Here is a 27539-nt window from a genome sequence, read left to right on the forward strand (position 1 = left end):
TTGCATATAGCCTCCCTATGGTCAAAAGGGTACGTACACCAAACTCAATTTACATAGCTCTCGTCAAGATTTTTAGAATTCAAGCAAAGCAGAAAAATAACAGAGAAGAATGCAAAAGAAGAAGAAAAGAGAAGAAAACAAAGAAAAGTAGAAGAGAAGGGGAAAGAAGAGAAGGGGAAAGAAGAGAAGGGGAAAGAAGAGAAGGGGCGGGAGTGGGGCGAAGAAGGAGAGAAGGCAGGGGAGAAGGAAGGAGAGGAACAAGAAAGGGTGAAAGAAAGAGAGAAATATAATAGAGAAAAGAGGAGAGGTGAAATAAAGAGTCTGAAACACACTAGTAACTGATTCGGCCTCTCATCCAATATCTCCCTGCGATAATGATAAGCACCTTATTCCTATAGTTTAACCTCGTGACCGGGAATCAGCCTTCCAATATCGTCGCACGACGTTAGAGCGGTTGGTGAGGAAAAAAAGTCGATCGATGAGGTTACCTACACCTATTAGGGCTAAGCTACTAGTACCTGGAGGCTGGCCGCGCAGGGGATTCAATCAATGATTGGATCATCTGCCGGTGCACCACGGGGTTATTCGGTGTTTAAACACTCCCTATCTCATTCGAGAGGCGAAAAGGCCTAACTAAGGTATTAATGGAATGAAGAATATCTTCCTGTGTTCTTGTTGGTGCTCCGATCTATTACACTCTTCGGACTACACCAGAGGAACCAATGGGAGAATGGGTAAACGTTTCCGGTCTTGAGGCGCACAACATGATCATACTACCTAAAGGTACCTTATGTAGTATCTATCTCAACTGGTTTTTGTTGACTCAAGACATTGCTAAGCCGCCGAGCGCACCCTCACATTTGCCACATCCCAATAATACCTTCGCGCAGCATCTCTGATCCTGTTTCCACTTGAAAGGGTGCTTGATCACTCAGGAGACGCCCGGGTTTTCACCGCCGCACGCGAACCCTCAAGCCGTGGCTCCCCTTGGCGGGCATTGGGATAATCATGTCGTAGTTGGCATCGATGTCGCGCTCGCGTGTTGTGTCGTACAACTCGAGCGTGGGGCCGTCCTGCCCGCTATAGATGTCGTAGCGGAGGAGCAAGGTTGCTAGGACCTTACCCATCAGCTTCTTTGCCATGTCCTTGCTGGTTGTTGCGAGAGGTGCTTGTCAGCTTCTCACCCTAAAGAAGGAGGATTAAGAGGGATAAATCACATACCCGATGCAATTCCGTGTGCCCCTGGCAAAGGCAATAAATGCACGCCCGATCGACGGATCGTCTAGCCAGCGCTGTGGTCGGAACGCAAGGGGCTCGTCGAACACGTCGCCGTTCAGGTGCATCGCACGTGTCGACATGCTGTGGCACATGCCAGGCGGCACGATGTACGTTTTCTCCGTGGCGGCCGCCCCCAAGCCCAAGCCCGAGCCAATGCCGCCGCGCTTCTCGCCGCGGCTAAGGCCGCCCGGAGAATACACGATGGGTTGATCGGGCGCGATGCGTACCTGGCGTGACACCACGCCCGGGTGAAGGCGCATCGTCTCATGAATGACGGCGTTGAGGAAAGGTAGGGTTTCGACCTGCGCGAAGGATGGGGCTACTTCTCCGGCCGGAAGGGCGGCGCGTAGCTCCTCCTGTGCGCGCCGGTACTCGGCCGGATGTGCGAGGAGCTCATAGAGGGCAGCGTTGAGAGTGTAGGCTAGTGGCGAGGTGGCTTGTGGTCAGCTAGCCTTTCTTCCGTATCTTACTTTCCTTCTCCCCCTCTACCGCTTTCCCCGTCGTTTAAGCCGAACTCCTTTTTCCCTTTTCTCTTTTCTCTTTCTTTGCTTCCTATTGGAACAAGAGAGACGGGGTGATAGTAACTTACCAACGGTGCCCTCGCCAGCGAAGACGATCAGCTGCGCTTCCTGGGCCAGGCGGGCGTCCGTCTTCTCCTCGTCTGGCAGATTGCTGTTCAGGACGCCCTCGAAGATAGTGCTCTTCAAGCGTGCCGGATCAGGGGACTGCCGGATAGCGCGCACCTTGTTGACCCACCACTGGAGAGTTACGAGAGCAGATATTAGCACCTTTCAGATTTCGTTAGTTGGGGAAAGAAAGAGGGAAATCAGACCTCCTTTCTCTCCATCAGGTCGTTCAGCTCGCGGGACGGAATGAAGAGCCGCAGCGCCCACTGTGGCAGGTTGCGCATCACCAGCAGTACTACAGGAAACGCTGCAAAGACGTGAGTCAGGTTATGCCAGGTGTTACTGCCGGCGGTGACGGCCGCGCCCCAGTCGTCTTCGCTGAGGATGTCTTGATTCTCGCCGAACGCATACGTCGTGATGATGTCGCTCGTGCATGCGCGGAAGACCTGGTGCATACTCAAGACTGCGGACTTGGTGTTGCTTGCGGCGATGCTCGAATCGATCCGCTCAAACATCCTTTCCATATGCTCGGCGATGATGGGTTCGAGCCGCCGAATACTCGCGACGGAAAAGAAGCCACTGATGGCATTCCGCCGCCTGCGGTGCACGTCGTGGTCGATGGTTCCCGTGATTGAGTCGGGGACTGGCGGCCAATGGTCAGCGCCGCCTGGAGATGGTTGACATATCTCTTACTCCCTGTCCTTAAGCCCACAAGAGGCGGCTTCGTGGTTCTCCTGCCCCCCACCGGGCTCAGGACGTCAATGAAATCCGGGTCGTTGAACGACACTTCGTCGGGCCGGATGCGGACAATCGGACCGTACTGCCTGTGCATCTCCTCGATGCGGCGGAAATACTGAGCCCCGAGGAACACATCGTAGAACTTCTCATACCACGTCGTTATGGCTGCGCGTTGTCAGCACCCCCCAAGTAATGTTGGCTGTGAGATGCATGGCTCTCTCACCTGCAAGCTTTGGGCCCGGAATGTCTGCCAACGGGTGGAGAAGGACTGACACAAGAAGGTGAGTCAGTTCAGTGCTGTGCGGTTTCGTTGGTATAGTAGTTCAGTTGACATTACGGACCTCGATAGACAGCAACGCCAACGGCGTAGATTAGGAAACCGGCTCCGGCTACACAGGCGGCCTGTTGGAGGAAGTTGTCCGAAGTTGCATGGTGCTTCGCGAACTCCATCTCATAACCAAAGATGCGGATCACTTTGAATATCGCTGATCAGAAGATGCATGGACCGGTTTGCCCATCGACATGTCTTCGATCTAGAGACAGCCTAAAGGCGACCATAAGAGGAGGAACGCAAGTCAAGAGCGGTCATGAGAATTCTCATGGGTCATGATCCTGGCATGAGCTGCATGCATGGAATCGATAACTCATGGCCGGGCACAAGATGCCCCGAGCGGTTCGGAGGCATAATCAAAGGGCGTTCATGTGTTGTAAGATACAGTCCCGTCAGCATTGCCGCTACCTTGAGCACGAGAGGCCTTTAGTGGGCCCCGGTCCAGCTGCATTGTCATGGCCGGCGGCTTATCATGAGCAGAGCAATTGCTTAGGTGGTTTTGGGTCGCTACTATTGTTGAGTTTGCCGCTGGCATCGTTACATCTGACTTGCAGCAGCAGCGAGGTGGTAGCCAAGGTTCAAGGGAACGCTCAATTGAAGTTGAAGATTGGAGGTTTCCCAAAAGTGAACAGTTGCGTCGGGATCGTTGTATGGATAAAATACGATGGTGTCACATCATGTTACATCCGACTGAGTTTAGAAGTTTATCCCCTGGGGTGTTGTAAATTACAAACCACATGCGAATCCACATTACAATGAAGGTGTTATAGCGCTCTCAAAGATACCGCAGCTCCGTGTATTCCCTATAAGTACCCGTACATGTTCTGGCCGTAATACCCGGTATTGCTCATGATTCGAGGGCTGTTGCACCAAACGCGTTTTTGGTCGATAACCTGTCCCACTTCCGACATACCTTACAGGTTCACTGCCCGTTTGTCCACTGCCGACGACGCATGATGTGTAATTCATCAGAACGGTCAGCGTGTACGTTATGATTGGTCATTGGTAAGATAAGATTTTCTGAACTTGATCGTGGCGCAAAAAGAGGTTCGCAGAACTACCGGCGGCCCGCAGCCCGCAGCCAAGCAGTCAACATCCCCTCAGATGAATGTTGCGCTCAGTAGTCAGGACTCAGGAGTCGGACACAAAGCGCGACGAGGATACGTCGTCAAAGAAGCCGACCATGGCCTCGAAGATGTCCTCGGTTCCCTCCCCCGTGAGAATGGTCATGTGGCCCCTGCCCTCGGCAAAGTACATCTTCTTGGGCACCCGCAGACGCTCAAAGGCCGTCCGCTGATCGGCGGCCGGCGACATGTCGTCAAGCTCAGGCACCATCATCATGACAGGCACCTCTTCCAGCAAATCCATGAGCGGGAGGGGCTGGAAGAGGGCAAGTTTGTGGTAGGTCTGCAGGGTGATGCGGTCGCGAAAGCTCGGATGGCCTCGCTCGACCGCGGTGCGCATCAGCACGTAGGCCTCGCGTCCGCCGGGGCCACCGGCACCGGCCATACCGATCGGGTTCTCTCCCTTGCTGTTGAACGGCTGCAGCGTGTATGGCTCGTTGCCGCGAAGCTGCGAGACGCGGTCGCGCATGAGCTGCGCAAAGGCGCGTGTCCTCCGGTCCGGCCGCACAAAGTGGAAGATGGGGCAGACCATCAGCACGCCAGCCACCCGCCGGTCCACGATGGCCGCCACGGCGCTGACGGTGCCGCCCAGGGACATGCCCCAGAGGAACACCTTGGCCGGATCAACACTCGGCAGTGACATCACGTGGCTTACAACATCTGTATCCGGTGCGGTGTCAGCTGCTTGAGGCGGCGGCAGGAGGGTCAGGGACAGTATAGGCGATGCCAACACACCTGAAACATCTTCGGCCATCTGCAGGGGATCGATCTGGTTGCGCGGGTGTCCGCCGCTGGCTCCGACGCTGCGGGAGTCGTAGAGGTACACATTGTAGCCTCTTCTCTGGAAGCCCTCGGCTGTGTCCGAGAGACTCATCTCTTTGACGCAGTTGAACTGCCCCCAGGGCCCAAGGGAATGCATCAGCAAGCTGACGCCACTCTCACGGACTGTTATTGACTTACACCGTGGGTCATCACAATAGCGGGCGCAGGGCCCTCGACCGGATAGAACCATCCCTCCAGCGTGATTCCGTCGATGGTCTTACACGTGACGACCTCATGGCGCGGCTTAGAAGGAGTGACGGCCATGGCGCAAACCTTTGCGAGTTTGCTCGGTAAACTCAGACAAGAAAGCTGCTGTACGGACTGACGACTAAAGAGCTGATAGAGACGAGACGGCTCAGATCCGGGCAATACGCGCACAAGACGGGCCAAAAGACTCGGCGTAAGCCTTTGAAGAGAGGGCCCTCCGTTGGCCGCACCGATGACCTCCAAGGTAACATTCTCGGCATTGCTGGATATTCGCACCTTACGGGATCTCGGTTGCATCTCGCCATGCTTACACCTGCAAGGTCAGCCTGCCGAGAGACCCTCGCACAAGCATCCCTCTGCCGGGTCATCCTTTGACGATTATGCTGTGGACGACAAGGCGCCCTTCGGGCCATGGCGCGCGATATGCAAGGTAAGAAAACATCGACAGCTCGAGTGTTGAGCACATTGGGACGGCTCAGCACCACAACGAAACCGATAACGAAGTGACAATGGTTGATGGTGGTGAGACACGCAGAGGTCGTCGGCAGCATCGCTCGCACATACTAATAACCATCCCGACCTCCTCCCTCGGCCATGGCTTTTGGCACGACGAAGCACTCCGAACATTCAACATATTACATTTTGAGACATACCGGCAGACAGCATGTCCAACCCTCAGTTTCGCCAGGAGCCCGTCGCCATCGTCGGCTTCGCTTGCCGGCTGCCCGGCGGCAACAACAATCCACAGCGGCTATGGGACTTCTTGCTCGCCGGGTCGGTGGCCGACAACACGGTGCCCGCGACGCGCTTCCGTTTCGAGGGCCACTATGACGGCAGCCACAAGCCACGGACCATGCGGCAGGCCGGCGGCATGTTTCTCGGGGACGTCGATCCGGCCGACTTCGATGCGTCCTTCTTCGAGGTGTCAACCACCGAGGCCGTCGCCATGGACCCGAACCAGCGTCAGATGCTTGAGGTCGTGTATGAGAGCCTGGAAAACGCGGGGATTCCCCTCGAGCGGCTCGAGCGCAAGCCGGTCGCCTGCTTCGTCGGCTCGTACGCGTCCGACTATGGCGACATGCAGAACCGTGACCCGGAAGACCGGCCAGCCAACAACGCGCTTGGCGTAGGGCGCGCCATCCTGGCCAACCGTCTCAGCCACTTCCTCAACATCCGCGGGCCGAGTGCCACCATCGACACGGCCTGCTCCGGCAGCCTGGTTGGGCTCGATATGGCGTGCCGGTACCTGTCAACGGGGGAGGTGGAGGCCGCCATCGTGGCCACCAGCAACATGTACATGAGCCCCGAGCACATGATCGACGCCGGCAACGTCGGCAGTGCTCACTCGCCCACGGCGCTGTGCCACACCTTTGACGTGGCCGCCGACGGCTATGTCAAAGCCGAGGCCGTCAGCGCCGTCATCGTAAAGCGCCTGGCCGATGCCATCCGCGACCGCGATCCCATCCGCGCCGTCGTGCTGGGTACGGCGAACACCAGCAATGGCCGGACTGCGGGCATCGCCAGTCCCAACTCGGACGCACAGGCGCTCGCCATCCGCCAGGCTTATGCCAACGCCGGCATCTCTGACTTCAACCTCACCACCTACCTGGAATGCCACGGAACGGGCACTCAGGCCGGTGACCCCACCGAGGTGCGCGGAGCAGGCTCCGTCTTCGCACCGACGCGCCCAGCCGACAAGCCGCTGATTATTGGCTCGGTAAGTCCAAGTTCTTAGGAGCTTGTGCAGTCCAGTTTCCGTTTCCACTTACACCGTCGTCCAGATCAAGAGCAACATCGGACACTCGGAGCCGGCGGCGGGCATCTCGGGTCTGCTGAAAGCTGTACTGGCCATCGAGCACGGCATGATCCCCGGAAACCCAACCTTTATCAACCCCAGTCCAAAGAGTATGTGTCGCATTCCCTAACCCGAAACCCATACTATATAGTAGTTATACGCTGACCAAATTCTTCCCGGTATGGTAGTTGACTTTGTGGGCAACAAGGTCAAGGCCTTCCGCCACGCCATCCCCTGGCCGCAAGACGCACCGCGGCGTGCCAGCGTCAACTCGTTCGGGTATGGCGGCTCCAACGCGCACGCCATTGTGGAACAGGCTCCCCTCGACCGCACCCACCACGTCAAGTCGTACTACAGTGCGGCCGACGAAGAGATCGAAGAGGAAGAAGGAGAGTACGGGGCTGAAGATGACGCGACCGCCCGGCCGCAGGTGGTTGTCCTCTCGGCCAACGACGCGCATTCGCTCAACGGCAATGTGGCAGCACTCACCAAGCATCTGCTTAACCCCCGGGTGCGGGTGCGGCTCGCCGACCTGGCTTATACCCTGTCGGAGCGGCGGACGCGGCTGTGGCACCGCGCCTTTGTCACCACGCGCTCGGCCGGGGCGATCGACGAGAAGGCATTCGTGGCCGCCAAGAAGGGCGCGCAGCCACCCCGGGTCGGCTTCGTCTTTACCGGCCAGGGCGCGCAGTGGCCACAGATGGGGGCCGAGCTGGTGCGTTTGTTTCCCCGCGCACGGAGTCTCCTCGAGGAGCTGGACGCCGTGCTGCAGAGGCAGCAGGCGCTCGAGGCAGCCCCGGCGTGGTCGATCGTCCAGGAGCTCACCGAGGCGCGCTCGGCCGAGCACCTCCGCCAACCCGAGTTCTCGCAGCCGCTCGTGACCGCGCTGCAGCTGTGCCTGCTGGACGTGCTCGACAGCTGGGGTGTCCGCCCCGAAAAGGTGGTGGGCCATTCGTCCGGCGAGATCGCGGCCGCGTATGCCGCGGGACTACTGGACCGCGCGGGTGCCATCAAGGCTGCCTTCTACCGCGGCCGAGCCGCCGTCAACCGCAGCCACGAGGCCGAGAAGGACGTCGGCATGCTGGCGGTCGGCCTCGGGCCCGAGGCTGCCCAGGCGTTCCTCGAGGACGGCCACTACGCGGGCAGTGCCTGGATCGCGTGCTTCAACAGCCCGTCCAGCGTGACCATCTCGGGCAAGAAGGCAGCGCTGGAGACGCTGCAGGACGCGGTCAAGGCTGCCGGGCACTTTGCGCGTCTCCTACAGGTCGACCTCGCCTATCACTCGGCGCTCATGGACCCCATCGGCCAGGAGTACGAGCACCTGCTCCATGCGGACCCGGCCTTCCAGCCTTTGCAGCCCCCCGGCGAGAACACGGACAGCAGCAGCAGCAGCGTCGCCATGTACTCCTCAGTGACGGGCGCTCTCAAGACAGGCCCCGCCGACGCCGCCTACTGGAAGGCCAACATGGTGTCGCCCGTGCGCTTCGAGGAGGCTCTCACGGCCATGCTGACGGACCGCAACCCGCCAACCGTGCTGATCGAGATCGGCCCGTCGGGGGCGCTGGCGGGACCTGTGTCGCAGGTCATCAAGGCACTCCCCGGCGCCTCTTCCTCTGGCGCCCCGGCAGTCGTCTACGGCGCGGCGTGGTCCCGCGGCAACGACCCGGCCAAGTCCCTGTTCGACACGGCGGGGCGGCTGTTTATCAGCGGCGCCGACATCGACCTCAGCGTGGTCAACGGGTACGACGAGGGCGTGCGGACGGTCGTGGACCTGCCCAACTACACGTGGAACCACACGGTCAAGTACTGGCACGAGAACGTGTCGAGCCGCGACTGGCGCTTCCGCAAATATGTGGCGCACGACCTGCTGGGCAGCAAGATCCTCGGCACGCCGTGGCAGGCTCCGACGTGGCGCAACCGGCTCAGCGCGGCCAACGTGCCGTGGCTGCTGGACCACAAGATGGGCGGCGACGCCATCATGCCCGGCGCCGGCTTTGTGACGCTCGCGCTCGAGGCCATGTGGCAGAAGCACTGCGCCGTCGAGAATCTCGAGGGCGTCGCGCCCAACGACCTCTGCTACCGCTTCCGCAACGTCAAGTTCAGCCGGGCGCTGGTCATCGAGGAGAACAAGGACGTCATGCTGACGCTGTCGCTCACGCGGGTGCCCGGCGACAAGCACTGGCACGAGTTCCGCATCTCGAGCACGCTGCCGGGCGAGGAGGACCTCGTGCGCGAGCACTGCTGGGGCCTCGCCCGGATCCAGGACGCCATCGAGGACGAGGTGGCCAGCGCGGATCCCGAGGCGGCGCCGCCGCTGCAGAACCCGCAGGGACCCAAGCTGTGGTACAAGGCCGAGCGCGAGATCGGCATGGACTTTGGGCCCGCCTTCCAGCGGCTGCTGCAGATCGAAGCCGTCAGCGGGCAGCGGTCCTGCCGCACGCTGCTGTCGCTGGAGCCGCCGCCCTCGCGCTGGACGCCGCAGTCGTACTATCCCATCCACCCGGCCGCCCTCGACGGCTGTCTGCAGACCCCGATCCCGGGCAACGCCGAGGGCGAGCGCGGCAACGTCAAGGACGTCATGATTCCGGGCGTGATCGACGACTTTGTCATCAACAAGGTGCCTGCGCGCCTGACGACGGGCCGCTCGGTCGCCCACTCGACCTACTCCGGCCGTGGCCGCCGCGACCAGGACAAGAGCTGGATCGCCGACACGACCGTCTACGACTCGGAGACGGGGCGACTGGTGATGCGTGTGAGGGGCCTCAACTACCTCAAGCTGGACGTGCCGCCGCGCCCAGACCCGCACACGTTCCTGCGCGTCGAGTGGAAGCCCGACGTGACCCTCTTGTCGCAGGACCAGCTGCTGTTGCAGAACGCAGCCGGGCAGGACCGGGTGGACGGCCTGATCGACCTCGTCGCGCACAAGACGCCTTCTCTCCGCGTGCTCGAGGTCAACCTGGATGCGGCGGATCGCTCGAGCCTCTGGTTCCCGGAAGCAGCTGCGGCGGCCGAGGCTGGCAGCAGCAGGTCGGCCTATTCGCGTTACGACTTTGCCTCGACCGACGCGCGCGCCATGGTCACGGTGCAGGAACGGCTGCAGGACCGGGCCCGGACCTCGTTCCTCGTCGTCAACCCAACCGACGCGGGGGAGGCGCTGGGCATTCCCGCCGATGCCGTGTACGACTTGGTAATCATCAAAACCTCCAAGGAGACCGGTTCCTCGCCGCTGCAGAACTTTGTCGCAAGCATCCAGCCTTTCCTCGCGGATGCCGCCTTCACTCTACTGGTCCGCCACGGAGACGCCAGGGGGGCCGTCAGCAACGCTAGCAGCCCCCACAGCGAGCCCGGAGACCAGTCCAGCAGCCCTGTGGTTTCGCCCTCGTCCTCGGCCTCGGAATCGGGAGACTCGGGACCGACGGCCAGCTCGAGCAGCTCCGTGCTGGCTGCCGACGAGGCAGAAGACGTCGTCAAGTCCCTCGACTGGACCAAAGCGTTCTGGACCCGGGACGTGGTGCACCGGCTCGTGGGCAAGGCGGCTGGTGTCCTGGCCAGCTCGATACTGGAGGTGTCTTCCACGACTCACGGTGACACCGGAAGGCAAGCGTACTTCTGGCAACAACAACACACCAACAAGCAAGCCGGGCTCGACATCGCAAACCGTGGCAACAACCTGCTTGTCGCCCGCTTGTCCGAAGATGGGCCCTCTCCCTTGGGATCATCCATCCGAAGTGAGCTGCAACAGGCAGGCTGGAACGTGAAGCAGCAGGGCTTCCCCCTCCCGCCAGCCTCCAAGCAAGAGGCAGACGTGGTGCTGGTGCTCGACGAGCTCGTCGGCCCTGTCCTCTCCAAGATCAGCACGCCGCAGCAGTGGGAAGCCGTCAAGGAGCTCGTCGGCTGCGGCAAGCCTGTTGTGTGGGTGACGCAGGGCGCGCAGGGCCAGGCCGGCGCCGGACAGCGCATCACAGTCACAGAGCCCGAGAGGGCCATGGTGCACGGTCTGTTCCGCGTGGCGCGGCGCGAGGACGAGCGCGCTCGCCTGGTGACGCTCGATGTGCAGAACGGCGTCGGCTCGGCCGACACGGGCCGCGCCATCCGCAAGGTCCTGGACGCTGTCGCCGCCGGGCGTGGCTCCAATAACATCAGCGAGGCGGAGGCGGACGAGGAGGACGAGGAGGCTACGCCAGCCGCTCAGGAAGAGACCGAATACATGGAGCGCGACGGCTTGCTCTATGTGCAGCGCTTGGTGCCCGACCGGGCCATCAACGCCTTCAAGCGCGCCGAGACCGAGGGCCTCGAGCCCGTGCCGACCGACTTCCACGGCACGCGCGCCCAGCTACAGCTCCATGCCGAGCGACTCGGCACGCTGCAGAGCCTGATGTGGTGCGAGACGGGCGTGTACGACGAGGACCCGCTCGAGGACGGCCACATCGAGGTCGAAGTCATGGCCGTGGGCGTCAACTTCAAAGACGTCGCCACCACGATGGGCATCGTCCCCGAAGACGAGTACATGATTGGCTTCGAGTGCGCCGGTGTCGTCAAGAAGCTCGGCGCCGGCGTCACCCGCTTCCGACCGGGAGACCGAGTGTGCATTCTGAAGCCCGGCAGCTATGCCAACCGCGTGAGGGTTGCTGTCGAGCGTTGCCATGCGATCCCGGACACGATGACCTTTGAGGAGGCGGCCACGATCCCGTCCGTCTACCTGTGCTCGCTGTACTCCCTCTACCACATGGCGAACCTAAAAGAGGGCCAGGTATGTGTTGCCCGCTCGCCCTCGTATTCTCTTGAAATTCTTGGTCCAGATTGCTGGGACTGGGCTGACTGAACCAATGCATATTTAGTCGGTGCTGATTCACTCGGCCACCGGGGGCGTTGGAATTGCCTGCATTGAGCTTGCGCAGTATAAGAAGGCTGAAGTCTGTCCCCCACACTACTACTACTAGTAAGGTAGTTGGTTGAATTGCTCACTGACTAATTCCGCCGGCCAGATCTACGTCACGGTCGGCACTGAGGAGAAGCGGCAGTTCCTCGAGGCCAACTATGGCATCCCCCGCGACCACATGTTCTCGTCCCGAAGCGCCAAGTTCGCGGACGAGATCATGCGGCTCACCAAGGGCCGCGGCGTCGACTGCGTGGTGAACTCGCTGATCGGCGAGCTCCTGGATGCGTCGTGGCGCATCATTGCCGACGGCGGCACCATGGTCGAGATCGGCAAGCGCGACATTGTCGACCGCAACACGCTGGCCATGGAGCCCTTCGACCGCAACTGCTCGTTCCGCGCCGTCGACATGTCCTTCACCAAGGACATCCACGACCAGCGCATCGCCAGCCTGTTTGCCGAGCTCTTTGTGCTGATCGACGGCGGCCACATCCGCCCGATCCGGCCCATCACCACGTTTGGCTTTGACGACGTGCCCGCGGCGCTGCAGTACATCCGCAGCGGGCGCCACCTGGGCAAGATCGTCATCTCAAACTCGAAGAAGGGAGACGAAAAGGAGGACGCAGACGTCCAGGTGCTGGCCCGCCCGGCCGTCCGCAAGCTGCAGCTCCGGCCGGATGTCTCGTATCTCATCGTCGGCGGCCTCAAGGGCGCCTGCGGCACGCTGGCCACGCACATGGCCCGCCACGGCGCCAAGCACATCATTGTCAACAGCCGGAGCGGCATCGCCGACGAGGCGTCGGCGCGCATCATCCGCAACTGTGCCTTCTACGGCTGCGCCGTGTCGGAAGCCAAGGGCGACGTCGGCGACCTCGGCTCGGTGCGCCGCATGTTCCAGACGGCCCGTCCGCGCATCGGCGGCATCGTCCAGGGCGCCATGGTCCTGCGCGACCGGCCGCTCGAGACCATGACGCTCGACGACTACCGCACCGCCATCCACGCCAAGGTGCAGGGCACGTGGAACCTGCACGTGGCGTCGCAGGAGGCCGGGCCCCGGCACGCGCTCGACTTCTTCACCATGCTCTCGAGCACGTCCGGCATCATCGGCAACAAGGGCCAGGCGAACTACGCGGCTGCCAACACCTTCCTCGACGCCTTCGCGAGCTACCGCCGCGCGCTGGGCCTGCGCGCCCACACGGTCGACCTCGGCGTCATCGAGGACGTGGGCTACGTGGCCGAGCAGGACGACGGCCTCGAGGTCCGCTTCGACAAGCGCCAGTGGACGCCGATCGGCGAGACCATGCTGCGCCGCATCCTGACCCACTCGGTCCTGCAGCAGTCGCCCGACCACGGCCCCATCAGCCCGCCCAGCGCCGCCCAGATGATCACGGGCGTGGCCGTTCCGCTCCGCGTGGCCGGCGACGCCGCGAGCGCCGACCTCGCGCGCGAGCCCCGCTTCGCCTACCTGTTTGCGAGCCACGGGCACGGCGGCAGCAGCGAGGACGAGGCTGCTCTCGACGGCGGCAGCAACAGCAACAGCAGCAACGACGCGGCCGACCAGGCCGTGCGCGCGCTCAAGGCCATGCACAAGTCCGGGGCCGAGGGGCCCGCGCTGGCGCGGGCGTGCGTCGACGCGCTGGCGGCGCAATTTGTCAAGATCCTGCGGCTCGAGTCCGAGGTCGAGCCCGGGCGGCCGCTCATGGCCTACGGGCTCGACTCGCTGTCGGCCGTCGAGCTGCGCAACTGGATCCGCACCAAACTCGGCGTCGAGCTGACCACGCTGGATATCACCAATGCCAGCTCGCTGATTGCGCTGGCCGATAAGGTCGTGGGGAAGTTGCCGGATCTGCCGGCCAACTCGAAGGGCGCCGCGGCGAAATAGGGTTTTTGAGTTTAAAGATAAGGTAATTACTATGGGGTGTCTGAGATTAGGTAGTTATTAGTACTAGTATAGCGCAGGATATGGATTCATCTCTGGTTGTTCTTCAAGTAGTGCACAGTAACAGGCGGTGCTGCGTAGATGCGCCGTCAACTTCCAAAAATCCGTCGCTTTCAATGGGATTGATCCTCCTCTAACTGCAAGCAGCATGAGTAACCTTGAGTTAACGTTCCCGAATCAATGCCGATCGGTAGAGCCTACGTCGCGGCAGGTGTAAGTGACGAGGCGAAGTAACAACGTGTTCCGGTCTGACAGTCATGGCACAGTGAACGTAGTGTTGGAGGCAAGGGGAAGGAAACTAGGTAGGTAGGTAGACATCACGCTGTAGGGTATATGGGAGGGGGATCACAGGATATATAGTGTAGAAGGACCAAGTCTTCTACTATATGCGCTGCCCAGCTTTCATCCAAAACGTGAATGTGATAGACACTATCTCTCCTATATTTTACGCCAAGGCCCGCTGCTACACCACCTCAGCCTCGATGATGCTCTCGACCGACTGCACAGGGCGCCAGATCTTGACCAGCCGCAGCCCGGCGCTGGCAATCAGCTCGCGCCACTGGTCCTCGGACCGCTCGGCCGCCGCCAGACACGCCATCATGGTGAGGTCGGACACGGTGACGCGCGACAGCGGGCGCTCGCTACTCACAAGGCTCTCGTGGATCAGCAGCCGCGAGTAGCCGGGCTCCATGGCGGCGGCCAGCGTGCGCAGGATCTTCAGCGCCGTCTCGTCGGGCCAGTCGTGTAGCACGTTGTGCATGAAGTAGACGCGCGCCCCGGTGCGCCCCGCGGGCTGCGCCTCGAAGAAGTCGTGCGGCTGCACCGCGATGGCGCTGCCGCCTTCGCTGCTTGCTGCTGCTGCTGAGAGCTCGGCTTCCGCGCCCTTGAGGATCTCCGGCAGGTCCTCCAGCACCAGGCTCCCCGCTGGCACGTCCGGGTGCCGCGCGAGGAACTTCCTCAGGTCGTGGCCCTTGCCGCCGCCGACGTCGACCACGAGCGGCCGGTCGGAGCCGAGGTGGCCGTGCTCCTTGGCTGCCGCAATGACGGTGTTGGTAGGGTAGATGTCGACCCAGGGAGTCAGGTTGTACTTGGAGTGGCACTCCATGGCGTCGTTGAAGTCGGACGTCAGCAGCGGGTTGGTGCCGACGTACTGGAACATGTTGGCCCCCTCGCCGCGCCAGAACTGGAAGTTGCAGTCGTTGACGTTGGTCGGGTTCCGGAAGCCCGTCTCCTTGAGGTAGTACGGCAGCGTGCGGAACATGGGGTTGTTGAGCTCGTGGTAGAAGCCGCCGTACATGCCCGCGAACGACGGGTCCTCGGCAAGCGCCCTGGCCCAGGCTGTCCGCGCATATGTGTCCTGGCCGACCTCGGTGATGAGGAGCTGGCCCGCGAGGGCGCGCACCATCCGTCCTGCAGGGCGAGGCAAACGGGGTTTGGGTTTAGCACTACATACTAGTACTGCTTGTGGCAGAACCTGGGGCCGGGAAGGGGGGAAAACGTACTAATGAGCACCACATCGGCACCCGTGAGCTCGGCAAGCTTGGCGCAGCTGATGGGCTCGCCGCCGGCTTCTGCCCACTTGGTGAAGACGCCGGCGTCGATGAGCGTCTTGACGGCCGCATTGATGGCACCGCTGACCCAGTTGTGGTCCCACGCAATGTCCCATGGCGACTGTATCCTCCTGAGAGCGTCGAACACGGCGTCTCTGGCTCGAACGCGCTCGGCCTCGCTGGCGAACGACTTGGCGTCGATACCCTGCAGGCTGGCGATGAGGTCGTCTGCAGTTGCCATCTTCAACGACGTATTCAAAGGTCCCAAGCTGTGCAGCTCGTGCTTTTTGCCTGCGCCGATTATTGGTCAAAAATCCTGGTTGAATGTGGCGTACTAAGGTACTAAACAAGTCAGAACATATGCGAGGTACTTGGTAGTAGCGTAAATGTGGCAATGACGCTGCACATCAACCCATGGAGCAACAGCGAACGTGTTTGCCATGTGGCTTCGCCCGTCATCATATCTTTGACCATCACGGTTGCTGGCTAAGCTCTCCGGTCAAGTGGCCTCGGCGGGGTTCACCCGAGACCCTGTGGGAAGTGAGAGAAACCCCGCTGATGAGTGGAAGCAGTGGAGTGATGCCCAACGCATTTTGTGCCTCTTCTGGACTAGTTTTGACCCTCTTCTGGAAAGAACCATGGGGAAATCTCAGGACAAAGCGGGGACGACTCGCATTTCTCTGAAATCGAGGAGGCTCACTCATCACAAGGTTCATTAATCAATCAAGTTGCCTCTTTCCCCAAACTGCGGCTCATACATAGTGTACATAGATCCCGCAATGCTGAGAGCGACCACGTGTTTTTTGCCTTTGGAGTGAATCCGAGTCCATGGACCCGGGCCTCGGTTACGTGAGCTGCAGAGGTCACCCCCCGAAGCGAAAGCGACTCTCTGGGGCTGCCTGGAATTTGATTTTCTGCTGCATGAGCTGCTCCACCTCACCCGAGCGTGCGACGACCGCCCTTATCGGCCGTCACACGAGGGCGACTCGGCAGTTTCATAAAACTGTACGGATTTTGACGGGAATAACTCCTTCTTCAGATAACGATTTTCCGAAGAGACTAGTAACGCATTATTATGAAACTGGTAGGATTCTACACAACGTACACGCTACTGCGCGAACGTCGGCCGCGACTGTCCTCCTTCAAGGTCTCGGAGGAGACCGACACCTCCATGGTCTTGTGGATACCCATGCTTTCCGGATCCGCGACCCCGTGCGTCTTGGCTGTGGAGACGAGAGGGATGGCATCGAAGCTCGGGCGCAGGTTCAGGCTTGACGCTTCGACGTCCGAGTCGAGTTTGTGGCCCCTAACGTTATCCCAGTTCCTACTCCCGCCGTGGGACAAGCCTTGACTGTTGCCAAACTGGCCCGTTCCCGTCCGCTGCGACGTGACCTGGCTGCCGTCCGTGAGCCTGCCTCGGGCCGCGCGATACAGGGGCCCCAGCGTTGGGAGCGACGCGCAGACCATGAGAATGCACCCTTCCGCCACGCCAAGGATATCAAGGTACGGCACCGGGTCTGGAGATGGCTGGGTTAGTACTCCGCTCGGAATGCATCCAGACCCTGACGGACGGAGAGACTCACAGGTGGGATCGACGGCCAGGATCTGGAAAACCTGGCCGAAAATGGCCAGTTTGTAGATCGAGACAACACAGGCCAGCGAGCTGAGACCCAGGAGCGTGGCGACCGTGATCCGCGTCTTCAGCGGCATGTTGAGCCGCATAATGAACGGAATCGGGTATACGGCGAAAAACAAGTCGAGAAAGGCCGAGTAGGCCGAGGTGAAGTATCCCAGGTTGGCCAAAATATCAACCGACGCGCAACTCCCCGGCACGCTTCGGTCCCAGCCATGCTCGACGGGATCGCATTGCTTGAACCACCAGACAGAGGTGGCCAGGATGCACGCCTGCGACGAGAGCGCGAGAGCCCAGAAGGCCACGGTGGTCTTGATACCGGGCTCCAGGATGCGCTGAAGGGTCGAGACCACGGCGAATTTCGGCAACGAGAAGGTCCAGATCAGGACCGCGCTGATGATGACGTTGTACTTGAGCGCCATGATGATGTGCTCAGGTGGTACATCCTTGAAATGCTTCCCGAGTCCATAACTCGAGCCGATCGTGATGAGGATGCATGTTGCCAGAAAGACGGCAAGACAGCCGAGCGTGATGTAGTCGTCCCGCCCGAGTCCTCCGCCCCTCGCCCGGCCGTAGTACGCTCTGCAAAAGACACGGAGCGCAACGACGACTGAATTCCGCGGTTGGGCGTCAGTTCCGGGCCGATGCTATGTGCTGATTCCAACGTACCTACTGTGACGGCGAACATGGCCCAGCACGCCCGATCGGCGAGAACGCCGTAGTCCTCCTCCTGCCACAGCGCCATGGACGTGATCCGGATCGGGGTCGTCGACAGCAGTGGTGTTATGGCGGCATCGAGACCGTTGAGCAAACTGGGCACGCTGCAGTGGCGAACAGGGACGAAGCCGGTTGCGAGGAGCCGGCGGCAACGACTTTTTAAACGGCCATGAACCCGTTCCGACCGGGCCTTGGCCTTCGCCCTGCCACTTGCGAAATCCCGCCGCCATTCATGCTCCGCTGGGGTCCTGGGACGCCCGGCTCCCCTTGGCAATCCACTCTGCTTTTCCGCTCTCACGTTGTTTCTCCCCACCGAACATATGATCGGCAAACCACGGCACGTTTTCAGGAGGGAGCTAGAGAACTCCCACGAGGATCGTACGCCACATAATCTCGATCCAGGACAATCCCTGATTGTTCGGTACCTAGCGCGATTCCTACGACAGGGTTCAAGGTTTAAATTCTTAACAACCGAACAGTCAAGGGGACTGCTCCGCGCAAGAATTCCTACACTATGCCACTTAGGCCACTGGCATTTACAGCAATGCGACGTACTTCAATGGATCATCATGCCTTTTTCTTTTTCTGCGTGCAGGAAGCCAACACTAGTTGTCCTATGGTGGAGGTCGAAATCTCGGGGCTGACGCTGGTCTCTGAGCTGTGCTGACTGAGGCGACGAGGCGACGAACAAACCACGCTCCACCGGAGTTGGGACCAGGACCCAGATTACACCTCAAGTGAACGTCAGTCAACGAGGCCTATATGCCTACTGTGTATATGCTATGTATACACTAGGTACGCGTCAGCTGGCAGTAAGCACCCTAGTAGTACTCGTTACCGTCGGCGTGCTGTGAGGTCCTTTGGTCAGGAAGAAGAGCAATCATGAAGTCGAGACTTGCTGGTTCGTTACTGTGTGCCTTCAGCCCCTGCTTGGCGGTCAAAATTGCGGTGGGCCGTCGACTTCGATCAGGTTCTCTCTCCCAATTGTGTTGCGACTTCTGCGACTTGAACCGAACCATGTGGATACCTCCCGCGCCGAGTCCGCGTCGTCGTCCACGGCATCGATCTGAAGATCAGGAAAGGCGGGCGGCGGTCCTCTATTGGCCATCGGATAGTTAGTGTCTTTCAGACAGCTTCGGACGACCGCCATTGTGTGAGCGACTCAACGGGTCCATTCAGCTTGGGGGATCATCATCACATCACGGTGTCCGGGAGTAGCCTTCTGGTCATATATGGTAGTTGTACAGTACTTGCAGATGATGTCGGTAGGCAGGCAGAAGAACCTGAGAGTCTGCGATTCTATTCACAACTGCCCTTTTCTTCTCTTTCCGAAACGCTGTTTCTCAGAGATTAGCATTGGGATAAAATGGGCGTGAGTGATGACTGAGATTTCCAGTTTCTCTGGAACTTTTGTCAATTTACACGTTCGCTCCTTTGCAAGCTCAGATAGAGTATCGGCCGGCGCACCTCTCTGAGCTACTTCTAAGTCGTGAGCGAGACAAATGGGCACTGCCACAAAGTTAAAAAGCCAGCATTCCTCTCTAAGTCCCATACTTCTAGCCCGCTGAATTGCCCTCGTCGCACTGCTAGTGACACGAGTTCCGCGGTTTAGGCCTATCAAGTTCCGCAGGCCCAAACAACCTTTGGTAAGTGATGGTAAGATTGGGCATACTGAGTGGACTGACGAATTATGATCCGAAGCGTGGGTCGATGTATGTAGTGGCGATGCCTCCTAGTGGATTACGGGATATTTTCTACGCTCTTACTGTACACGAAGGGGGTTTTGGCCATGGACTGCGCATCTACCTTCTCTATGTTGAGATTGGGCGGTGACCCTGTCGGAAAAACTTGAAGGGGTCTGGTACTCATGATTGAGGGCTGTCGGGCGGCTGTCGAATAGAATCCTGAGATATTTGAGCGCACCATGACATCTTTGTCTACCAATGGAAACACAGCGAGAGACGCTCAAGCAGTAGGCATTTGGCCCTCTAGTAGGGTGTCTCCACAGTCACAAAGGAGAGCGTGAGGGCATTCATGCCTACTTTGAGAGGTCGAAGTCATCAGTCTTCGTCAGGAACTCTGGTTTAATTTGCACCATCGCTCAGGTCGTATCAAAGCATCTGAGTCAAGGGCCGTCGCCATGTCGAGCTAAGGCGCCGGCATACCCTGCCCAAGTCTCTCCTCTTCCGTCCAAACTTTCTGGCAGCCACAAACTTGCCCAACTTAGGCTCCGACCAATTCCTAGGCTCCAGAGTCCAGCGTCCACAAGCAGGGAGGTCAAGCTCCTGCAATGTTGCGGGGCGGGTTTGCTGTTCTATATCCCTCTGTCAGCAATGTCAAGTATACCGACTTTTGACAGTTCGTACCTAGGATGCTTCCGAGGAAAGGGGCGGCGCACAGCCCTTGGCAGCGATGATCATCCTCATCTTATTCATGTAGTCAAGATTCTGCTTGGAACAGATGAAGAAGAGTTGGACGAGGGGCTCCTCGCTCTGGGATAACTTCATTGTGCCGATTGTCTTACGCCGAACTTGCTCTTCGACCTCTTTGATCTCCTCTTCGCGCTTGTTAAGGAGGCGGTCACCGCGACCGTCGAATAGGAACTTGATGAACTCCTTCTGCTTCTCGGTGAGAACGGGAGGAGGACCGCCCGTGGTGGACTTGAGTATTGTGACTCCGGTCTCCTCCCTGGTTTCGTTCATCAAGGGTCCGAAAGTCGGCTCAAGGAGTTCACGAGTTTTCTCGACGAGATCCTCGAACCGTTCAGGTTCATCGGGAATCGGAGTGGGGTTGAGGAGGCGCTGAAATGCCTCCTCAGTAGACATTAACGGCAAGTCGACTTTGATGCCTTGGGTATTGGCCATGATGGGTTCAAGTTGCGATGGCGCTTGATGCTTTGGTCGATGAATGAGATGGCTCGGGTCAGAAACCCCCCACCTCCTGTTTGGCGGCGAACTTGGGTAGCACTCCCCGAACCAGGAAGAATTGACGGGGTCAGGTTTCCAGCAGCCTAACAGCTTGAAGAATTCATGTGGTTATTAATACAGGCAAGTCGGTGCAATTTGGAAGGAGGCGACTAGAGTGGGAAAGGAAGGAACCGGCACCTTCTAAAGTACCAAGATTATGGAATTAATTCACCTAGAGCCAGAATGGCAGAAACACTTTTGGTGTCTTCCCAGTACCTACCAGTACAGCTAGTCACCACACCTTACCATTCGATGATCTTACAGACCAATTAGGCTCCTCGATCAGGTAGTTCGAGTGTACGCTAACTACCTAGTCATCACATAGGTTGCAAAGCAGCGAAATGAAACCATAGTTGGTTATTTCAGGGTACCTATGGAGCTTACTAACCACGTCAAGTCCAAGAAACTCCCATCTCAAGAGCCTCTCGTCACGTCCGCCCCTAGCATTCTCTCAGCTACTAGTCAGCGAGGAAGTAGGTAGGGAGGTGGAATCTGCAGATTTAAAGGAGAGTCTAGAGACCTAGACAACATGCACCGTCCTTTAATCAGTAAGGTGGGCCAGGATACAATGCTCTTTAGGGAGACCACATAACTACTACTATATATTACCTCCACTTCGCCGCCCATCCTCGATGTCCTCTATAATGTAGACTATGGTAATACTGGTTTATGACAGCGGAGTAAAATTTAACGGTATGGCAAGGCCGGGATGAGTTATCACCCACGTGAGTGGGTCATCGGCAATTCGGTTATTTACCTCGCAAGACCTACCTTGCTGTGACCGGAAATCACCAAGTCGTCTCGGCATTGAATTTGACGTCCCAGGTAAAACAACAAAGGCCGGCAGGCCAGGCGTTATAAGGTAAAACGCATCAAAACAGCCAAAAAAAAAGCATTTTCTGGGCGTTTTAGGCCATTTTACATAGTTCCATAGATTCCTGGACCTCGAATTACCCTATTCCAAGTCCCCACGGTCACGTGCGCGCGCGTGACAGCCCTGTTCGCTATGGTATGTCAACCGGATTCGGAATGCGGTATGTCGACGGCATTCGTGATGTAGTATGTCGATGGCATCGCGATCCGGTATGTTGACGGTATTCGCGAACCGGTACGTCGACGGCATTCGTAATACAATATGTCAATGCATCCACAATGCCAGTGTAGTATATTAATTACGGTAGGCTTGTAATATAATATGTTAGCTCCGTTCGCATGGCACTACTAACTCAGTTAACATACTATATCTCGATTGCCACTAACATACCATATTACGAATGCCGTCAGCCCACGGCACCACGAACCTAGTCATAGATATGGACATAGCTCTGGACACGGTTGCAATGAGTAACTGACATGCGCGGCTTACTAAGCAACGCAGGATGGAAAATGGCATCGCGACAGATGTATCAAGAACACTAGGGAAATGTATTTAACGGCCTTTTTGGGCATATCTACGGCTTCATTATATATGGTATGTGTGACTCTGTTGGGCTGTTCGGCTGCCCGGCCTTTGTTGTGTTACCTGGGCCGTCATATTCAATGCCAAGACGACTTGGTGATTTCCGGTCACAGGGGTTATATCTTTCTATTTTTCTCTGTCGCGCTTGTTTTGTTTTCTTGCTTCATCAACCCGCGAAGCATTGTCATCCACGCGACTACTACGGCGCACCTCCACGCCAGATTCAGAGTTTGCTCTGCCGCGATGCGGCGTGCATCCCCTGTGTGGAAAAGCATGCTGTTCGGTCCGTGGAAGGAAGCGAAGCCGGCGCAGGGTGATTGGATCGTGGATCTCCCCGAAGACAAACCATGGCCGCTTGCGATGGCTCATGGAATCTTTGAGAAAATACCCAAGTATCTCTCGCTCCAGGAACTGAACGAACTTCTCATCCACACCGAGAACTACGATTTGATCCACCTTCCTGCAACCATGGGCCGGCACCTGGCTAGAGATCGTCAAGGCCCCGATGTCCCACTCGCCGAATTGGGGTCCCCCCAGGACGTGAACACCTCATGAGGCTACATGTCGCCTGGGAGATGGGCTGCGAAGACATCGTTTCTGCTGAGCTCACTGATGTCATGTTCAACCTCTCGGTGACTGGCGAGGATCGTTATTATTATCATTACCAACTAGTCGAGTTCGACAAGTCATTGTGGACCGGCTGATCTGCTGGGTAAGTTGATCTGCGTTCAACTTGGTTGGTATCTAGCATTTAGTACTAGTATGGTTCCGTTGACTCGAGAATATCAAGAGACCGTATTGGCACTCCGCCTCTCTCTGGTCCAAACTCTCCTCGATTTTTTCCACCAGGTGGTCAAAAGTCGGATCCCAGGCAGCTCTGCTTGCCTTGGCTACAATCGCGATGCAAAAGCGTTGTGCGACACCTTAATCCTGGGGGGCATATGGCGATACTTAGGGGTGGGACGCCAATCATTTTACCTGAGAAGGCCATTGAATACTCGCAGAGCGCCAGCCATCTGATGCGAACATTCTCGGGCATGTTTGCCAAGTTACCTTATACGGATGAATCTCACAGGATCTGCAGCCCAGCCAACGACTACTCGAAGTTTGAGACGAAGATAAAGCAAGACAAGCGGTGGAATAACGTATTGCACCTACATCACAGGAAACGTCTGGCAGCACAGCGGGAAAGGTTGGGACTGGGAGATAAGTAGAATTTGGTCAGAGAGGGCTCACTAAAGGCGGAGAAGTCGCCATTGACTGGATACCTACTGATGGGGCTCTTTAGCATGGAGGACATCGTCGACACCTTGGCTGGAGCGCTGCGCGTGAAGGTCATGCTGAGTGGAAGCGATAGCTGACGTCTATCTGACGCCACGGCGGCTTTGTCAACTCATCGTTATTTAGGAGAGGCACTCGATGGTTCGGGGCGCTACGCGAACGGACTGCGAGGTACTAATGTACGTGCCAATTAGGAGGCCTGAAACAAGTCCTGCTACCTCTTCGCCTTTGTCTTCTTCTTGACCGCATCCACCAAGCTGCTAAGCTCCTCAAGTTCCCCAACCCCTTTCGCCTTCTTGGAGCTCCTTTCGTCCTTCTTGCCGTTGGGCGAGTCGCCGGGGCCGGCCTTGCGCTTCTTCCTCCCTTCTTCCAAGAGTTTCTTCATGCCCTGTGTTGCTTTGTACTTGGGATTCGACGGGTCAATGGCGAATTCGTGGTTCTCAAACACGGCCTTGAACCGAGAATCGTCGACGTCCAACTTGAAATCTTCTTGTAGGCCGCCATGGTCGTCGGCGGCGTCCTTGCCCTTCTTCTTCTTCTTCCTGTTCCTTTGCTTCTCCGCACGCATGATCTCCTTCATGTCGAAGTGTTCGAGATGCGCGCCGCCCCCGTTCTCGTCAGCCATGAGAAGCTCGAGCTGCGCCTTCTGGGCGGCGTTCTCAGCTTCCTCCTTTTCCTTAGCTGCCCGCTTCTTCAGTCGCTCCTCCTTCCGCATCGCAGACTTAGACGGCGGTACCGGCTCTGTGGTAAAGAAAGGGTCATCAAAACCAAGATCGTCGCCGGGCTCTTCTGTGTGTTCCTCTTGAACCGCATCAGGATCAATTTCGCCCCTCTTGGCCATAGCCTTGGCTTTCCTCCGTTCTTTGCGCTCCTTCTCCTTTCGCTTGTACTTTTCAATCGTAGTCTCTTCAGCCTCTTCCTTCTCTGGTTTGCCTGAGAGAGCGGGGGTGAATGTGATTTGCATTTCTCCAACCGGCGCGGACTTCGACAGTTTTGAGGCTGGCTCATCGTTGAGACCTAGCGCTGCACGCATCTTGCGCCTTGCGAGCTCTTTTTTACTGAGCGGCGCCTCCTCACCATCCTTATTCTCCCCTGCAGCCATATTTGCACCGTCTTCCTCCTCGCTCTCGCTGTCACTTGCCAGGTACGCCCGCAGGTCGTTCTCTGCAATGTCTGCACGGCTCCCAGTGAAGGCTTTCTTGATTGACTCTTTTCTTGAAACCTCCTCGGGGTGCATATCCCAGGTCAGTTTGACCTTGGAATGTTGGAGGGCATCCGTGACAAACTCGACAGGCTTGTACCCAGGTGGAACGCTGTCGCACTCGTCCCTGGGCTCATCGTCAAAGGTGACATCGTCAGGGATGAAGCGGAGGTCGAGGAAGTTGGAAGAAGAGAGGTATTCACTCCCATCAGTTGCGTCGTAAATCTTGTGTGCCGTGTTCTTGTCAGAGCAAACCACCACAGCATAGTAGTATCGTAGCCTGTCCAGCTGGTATGTCCGGAGAGCATCGCTGTCAAAGTCCTGATCATTGCCCTCCTGCAAGAGCTCCTTCTTAACCTCCTCGTCGGAGTCTTCCCCAGCATCCTCCTCATCCTCGCTCTCGGATGTAGAGTCGTCTCCCTCGTCTTCCTCATCCGAGTCCTTGCCCTTCTTGAAGATCTCTCTTGGGGGACCCTCCAGCTCCTCGCGTTGCATCCTCTCCTTGCCGAACTCGCTGGGATAGATGGACACCTTTTCGATACGGCCGCCAACCGGAACAAAGCTCGAAAATAGCGCCAATAGGTCGACTGATTTGATATGGTCCCAATCTATGTTGACCACCGCAAACCTGTTGGTAACCTCGCCAAGCTCGACCTCCTGCTTTTCTCTGCGAAGTCGAATGCCGGGTCGAGACTCCTCCGCCTCCTCCTCGTCTCTCGGCTCCTTTTCTGATTCTGATTCGGATGTTGAATCTGAGTCTGACTCCGATTCTGATGAGGAGAATCCCCCGCCTCGAGCCGGGTCATATTTTGCATCCGCCTTTTCCAGTTCTCGACGGACAATATCGTCATCCTCCACCTCGATGTCCCCTTCGATCTGCTGGGCCTCCTCCTCTTCGTCCTCGTCCTCATCCTCGTCCTCGTACAACCGTTGCAATGCTTTCTTTTTGGCGTCTGTTTTCAGCTTCCGGCCGTACCGGTCGACCTTTGCTGTGGCGACGAAGTCGGCATCCTTCAGCACGCGAGAGAAACGCTTGTCGAGTTTGGTCTTGAGCGTTTTCTTGGATGGGAGTTGGTAGCGTGGATCAGTTTCGAAACTTGCAAACCGGGGGTCGCTAATGCGACCGCCTGATGCGCTTTCGCGCTTGGTTGGTTTATCTTTCGGCATTTCGTTCTTGGAGTTGAGAGTAAGACTATCACGGATCTCGCAATCGCGGCCTGCCCAGCAATGATACGAGAAAATTTCGGTGGGGTCAGGATTCTGCCAAAGGCGGTGAGCGCCGGGTGCAGCTGCCAGCACCCCCACCTCGCCCCACTAAAATCTCCCTCTCCAAACCTCCCACACGTCACGGTGTTCGTCAACCTTGGAAGCCTGAGCCTCGATATCAACAGCGGGCCGGGCGTAACAGGTATTATCTATGCCCATTACTACCAGGCATATCATTCTGACGAATACTATCATAGTGTTTCTTGACCCAGGAGAAGATTTCTTATCCATCAATAGTCTCCCTCAAATGGCAGCTTTCAATGCATGTCAGCTAGAGCATGAGTATTGGTAGGAAACACTTGCAGTCCACTTACCACCCACATCACAGGCCACCCAGACGCCAACGGTGACGACAATCAGAGCCAAAACAACCCATTCGATGAGCCTAAATGGGAGACTTTTCCGGCTTGTGTGTCGTCATGTTTCTCGTCTTCTGAGTATGGGTTGAGCCGTATATAGCTGTCCAAATTCATCGTCTTGGGTCAATTTTTGGTAGGTCGCTGATAGTATGAACCGATCTTCTCTAAGGTACTTAGCCAAGCTGTGGGTGCTCTTTGGAAAATATCCTGCTGGGACGAATCAAGGGCAGCACCGAGTTTTATCAACAGCTGACGTTTCCCCTTTTCACATGAAGAATGCAGTGTCTCAAGCGTCACATGCCACATTCCACCTCCTCAGCTGCCGTGGTTCGGCTCCTTTTTGCAACAGCTAGGCGCTCTTGCTTCGCGGACATATCGCCCCTTGAACGAGCCTGTACCAATGCCAATCCATTTCAACGGACAAGTTAATTGCGGAATCTACATGTCAACCTACTACAGATGAGTATCTAAATTATCCCATTCCTTTGCGCCCGATTCACTCTCGTTTGACCGAACGATGATGCTCTGCCCTATACTGGGCTTAGAAGTCTGGTTCTTGATCGTGCCATATTGAAGCATGACCGGTTCTTAGGCTGGTGATACGAGGTGGTGCATGATCATACGACGAGTGGGAAATTCAATATCAAAGGACACCAGCTAGACTATGGTCAGTAATGCATGGACGAGGGTGTCAACCTATGACTATTGGCTGGCACCACCTCTCAGGACCAGGTAGCGAGTCAGACATGTGACCTTACAATAGTTACTCCAATACCTGGTGCGCGAACTACTAGTAATGAGCTCTATTGGGAGATTGCTGCCCAAAGCCTGAAGGGTGCCTGCCATGCCGATGGATACCTAGGTACCTTGGCCTCCCCACTTCCATTGACCCTCTCAACCTCACTCATGCTCACACTCCATAACATACAGACTGCTGCATTGTGACATCAGGTTGAGAACTTCCTCTCTGATCACCAGGAAACAACCGCCAGTCGAAGACGTCGAATCTTCAATGGACGCAACCACGAATACCTGCAACAAGACTCTTGCTGATAGATATACCACCTGCGTGCTCCGCCTCAGTCAAGTCGTCAACCGGGCATCGAGATTCCACAGGCTATGCAGCTTTGCCTAATCCGACTGCGCCTTACTCGATGGGGCGAGTCGAACATTTCCAGAGCCTTCCAACCCTTGAGGCGTTCGAGATCTACAAAGGTCCAGCGCTCGAGCGCCGCGGCTCGATGAAGACGATCCCTCGAATGCCAGAAACGCTCTACTTGCTATCATGGTCTTGTTCAAACCGGCCGCTCTATACCCATCACGGAAGCCAACCCCCCCCCCCCCCCCCCCCCCCCCCCCCCCCGGTTCGTT

At 57.7% G+C, this 27539-nt stretch overlaps 7 protein-coding genes across 7 annotated transcripts; 2 read left to right on the top strand and 5 right to left on the bottom strand.

The window, feature by feature from the left end:
• Nucleotides 1-563: 563 nt before the first annotated feature.
• Nucleotides 564-3006, bottom strand: B0T15DRAFT_530061 (cytochrome P450). The gene is made up of 6 exons (XM_062869148.1): nt 2866-3006; nt 2598-2807; nt 2111-2547; nt 1868-2036; nt 1222-1699; nt 564-1149 (listed from the first exon to the last, which is right to left on the bottom strand). The coding sequence occupies exons 2-6, from the start codon at nt 2734-2736 to the stop codon at nt 951-953; spliced, it is 1422 nt and encodes a 473-aa protein (XP_062723166.1). The 5' UTR covers nt 2737-2807; nt 2866-3006; the 3' UTR covers nt 564-950.
• A 1098-nt stretch (nt 3007-4104) lies between these two features.
• On the bottom strand, nt 4105-5183 carry B0T15DRAFT_395186 (Alpha/Beta hydrolase protein; the record flags this gene model as incomplete). The annotated part of the gene is made up of 3 exons (XM_062864767.1): nt 4105-4757; nt 4833-4989; nt 5058-5183. 3 exons carry the CDS (start codon nt 5181-5183, stop codon nt 4105-4107), a joined length of 936 nt encoding a protein of 311 aa, XP_062723167.1.
• A 1021-nt stretch (nt 5184-6204) lies between these two features.
• On the top strand, nt 6205-13679 carry B0T15DRAFT_484525 (uncharacterized protein; the record flags this gene model as incomplete). The annotated part of the gene is made up of 5 exons (XM_062866229.1): nt 6205-6843; nt 6908-7031; nt 7110-11671; nt 11760-11834; nt 11907-13679. 5 exons carry the CDS (start codon nt 6205-6207, stop codon nt 13677-13679), a joined length of 7173 nt encoding a protein of 2390 aa, XP_062723168.1.
• Nucleotides 13680-14199: 520 nt separating this feature from the next.
• On the bottom strand, nt 14200-15527 carry B0T15DRAFT_484526 (S-adenosyl-L-methionine-dependent methyltransferase; the record flags this gene model as incomplete). Its single annotated transcript, XM_062866230.1, has 2 exons — nt 14200-15146; nt 15239-15527. The coding sequence occupies 2 exons, from the start codon at nt 15525-15527 to the stop codon at nt 14200-14202; spliced, it is 1236 nt and encodes a 411-aa protein (XP_062723169.1).
• A 799-nt stretch (nt 15528-16326) lies between these two features.
• On the bottom strand, nt 16327-18786 carry B0T15DRAFT_501904 (uncharacterized protein; the record flags this gene model as incomplete). The annotated part of the gene is made up of 4 exons (XM_062867408.1): nt 16327-16803; nt 16870-17529; nt 17589-17740; nt 18653-18786. 4 exons carry the CDS (start codon nt 18784-18786, stop codon nt 16379-16381), a joined length of 1371 nt encoding a protein of 456 aa, XP_062723170.1. The 3' UTR covers nt 16327-16378.
• Nucleotides 18787-22047: 3261 nt separating this feature from the next.
• Nucleotides 22048-22676, top strand: B0T15DRAFT_530089 (uncharacterized protein). The gene has a single exon (XM_062869149.1). The coding sequence runs from the start codon at nt 22071-22073 to the stop codon at nt 22614-22616; it is 546 nt and encodes a 181-aa protein (XP_062723171.1). The 5' UTR covers nt 22048-22070; the 3' UTR covers nt 22617-22676.
• A 739-nt stretch (nt 22677-23415) lies between these two features.
• B0T15DRAFT_177065 (uncharacterized protein) lies at nt 23416-25753 on the bottom strand. Its single transcript, XM_062862254.1, has one exon. It carries the CDS (start codon nt 25708-25710, stop codon nt 23557-23559), a length of 2154 nt encoding a protein of 717 aa, XP_062723172.1. The 5' UTR covers nt 25711-25753; the 3' UTR covers nt 23416-23556.
• Nucleotides 25754-27539: the final 1786 nt, after the last annotated feature.

This window comes from Chaetomium strumarium (genome assembly GCF_033439665.1).
Source record: "Chaetomium strumarium strain CBS 333.67 chromosome Unknown B0T15scaffold_3, whole genome shotgun sequence".
NCBI lineage: Eukaryota > Fungi > Ascomycota > Sordariomycetes > Sordariales > Chaetomiaceae > Chaetomium > Chaetomium strumarium.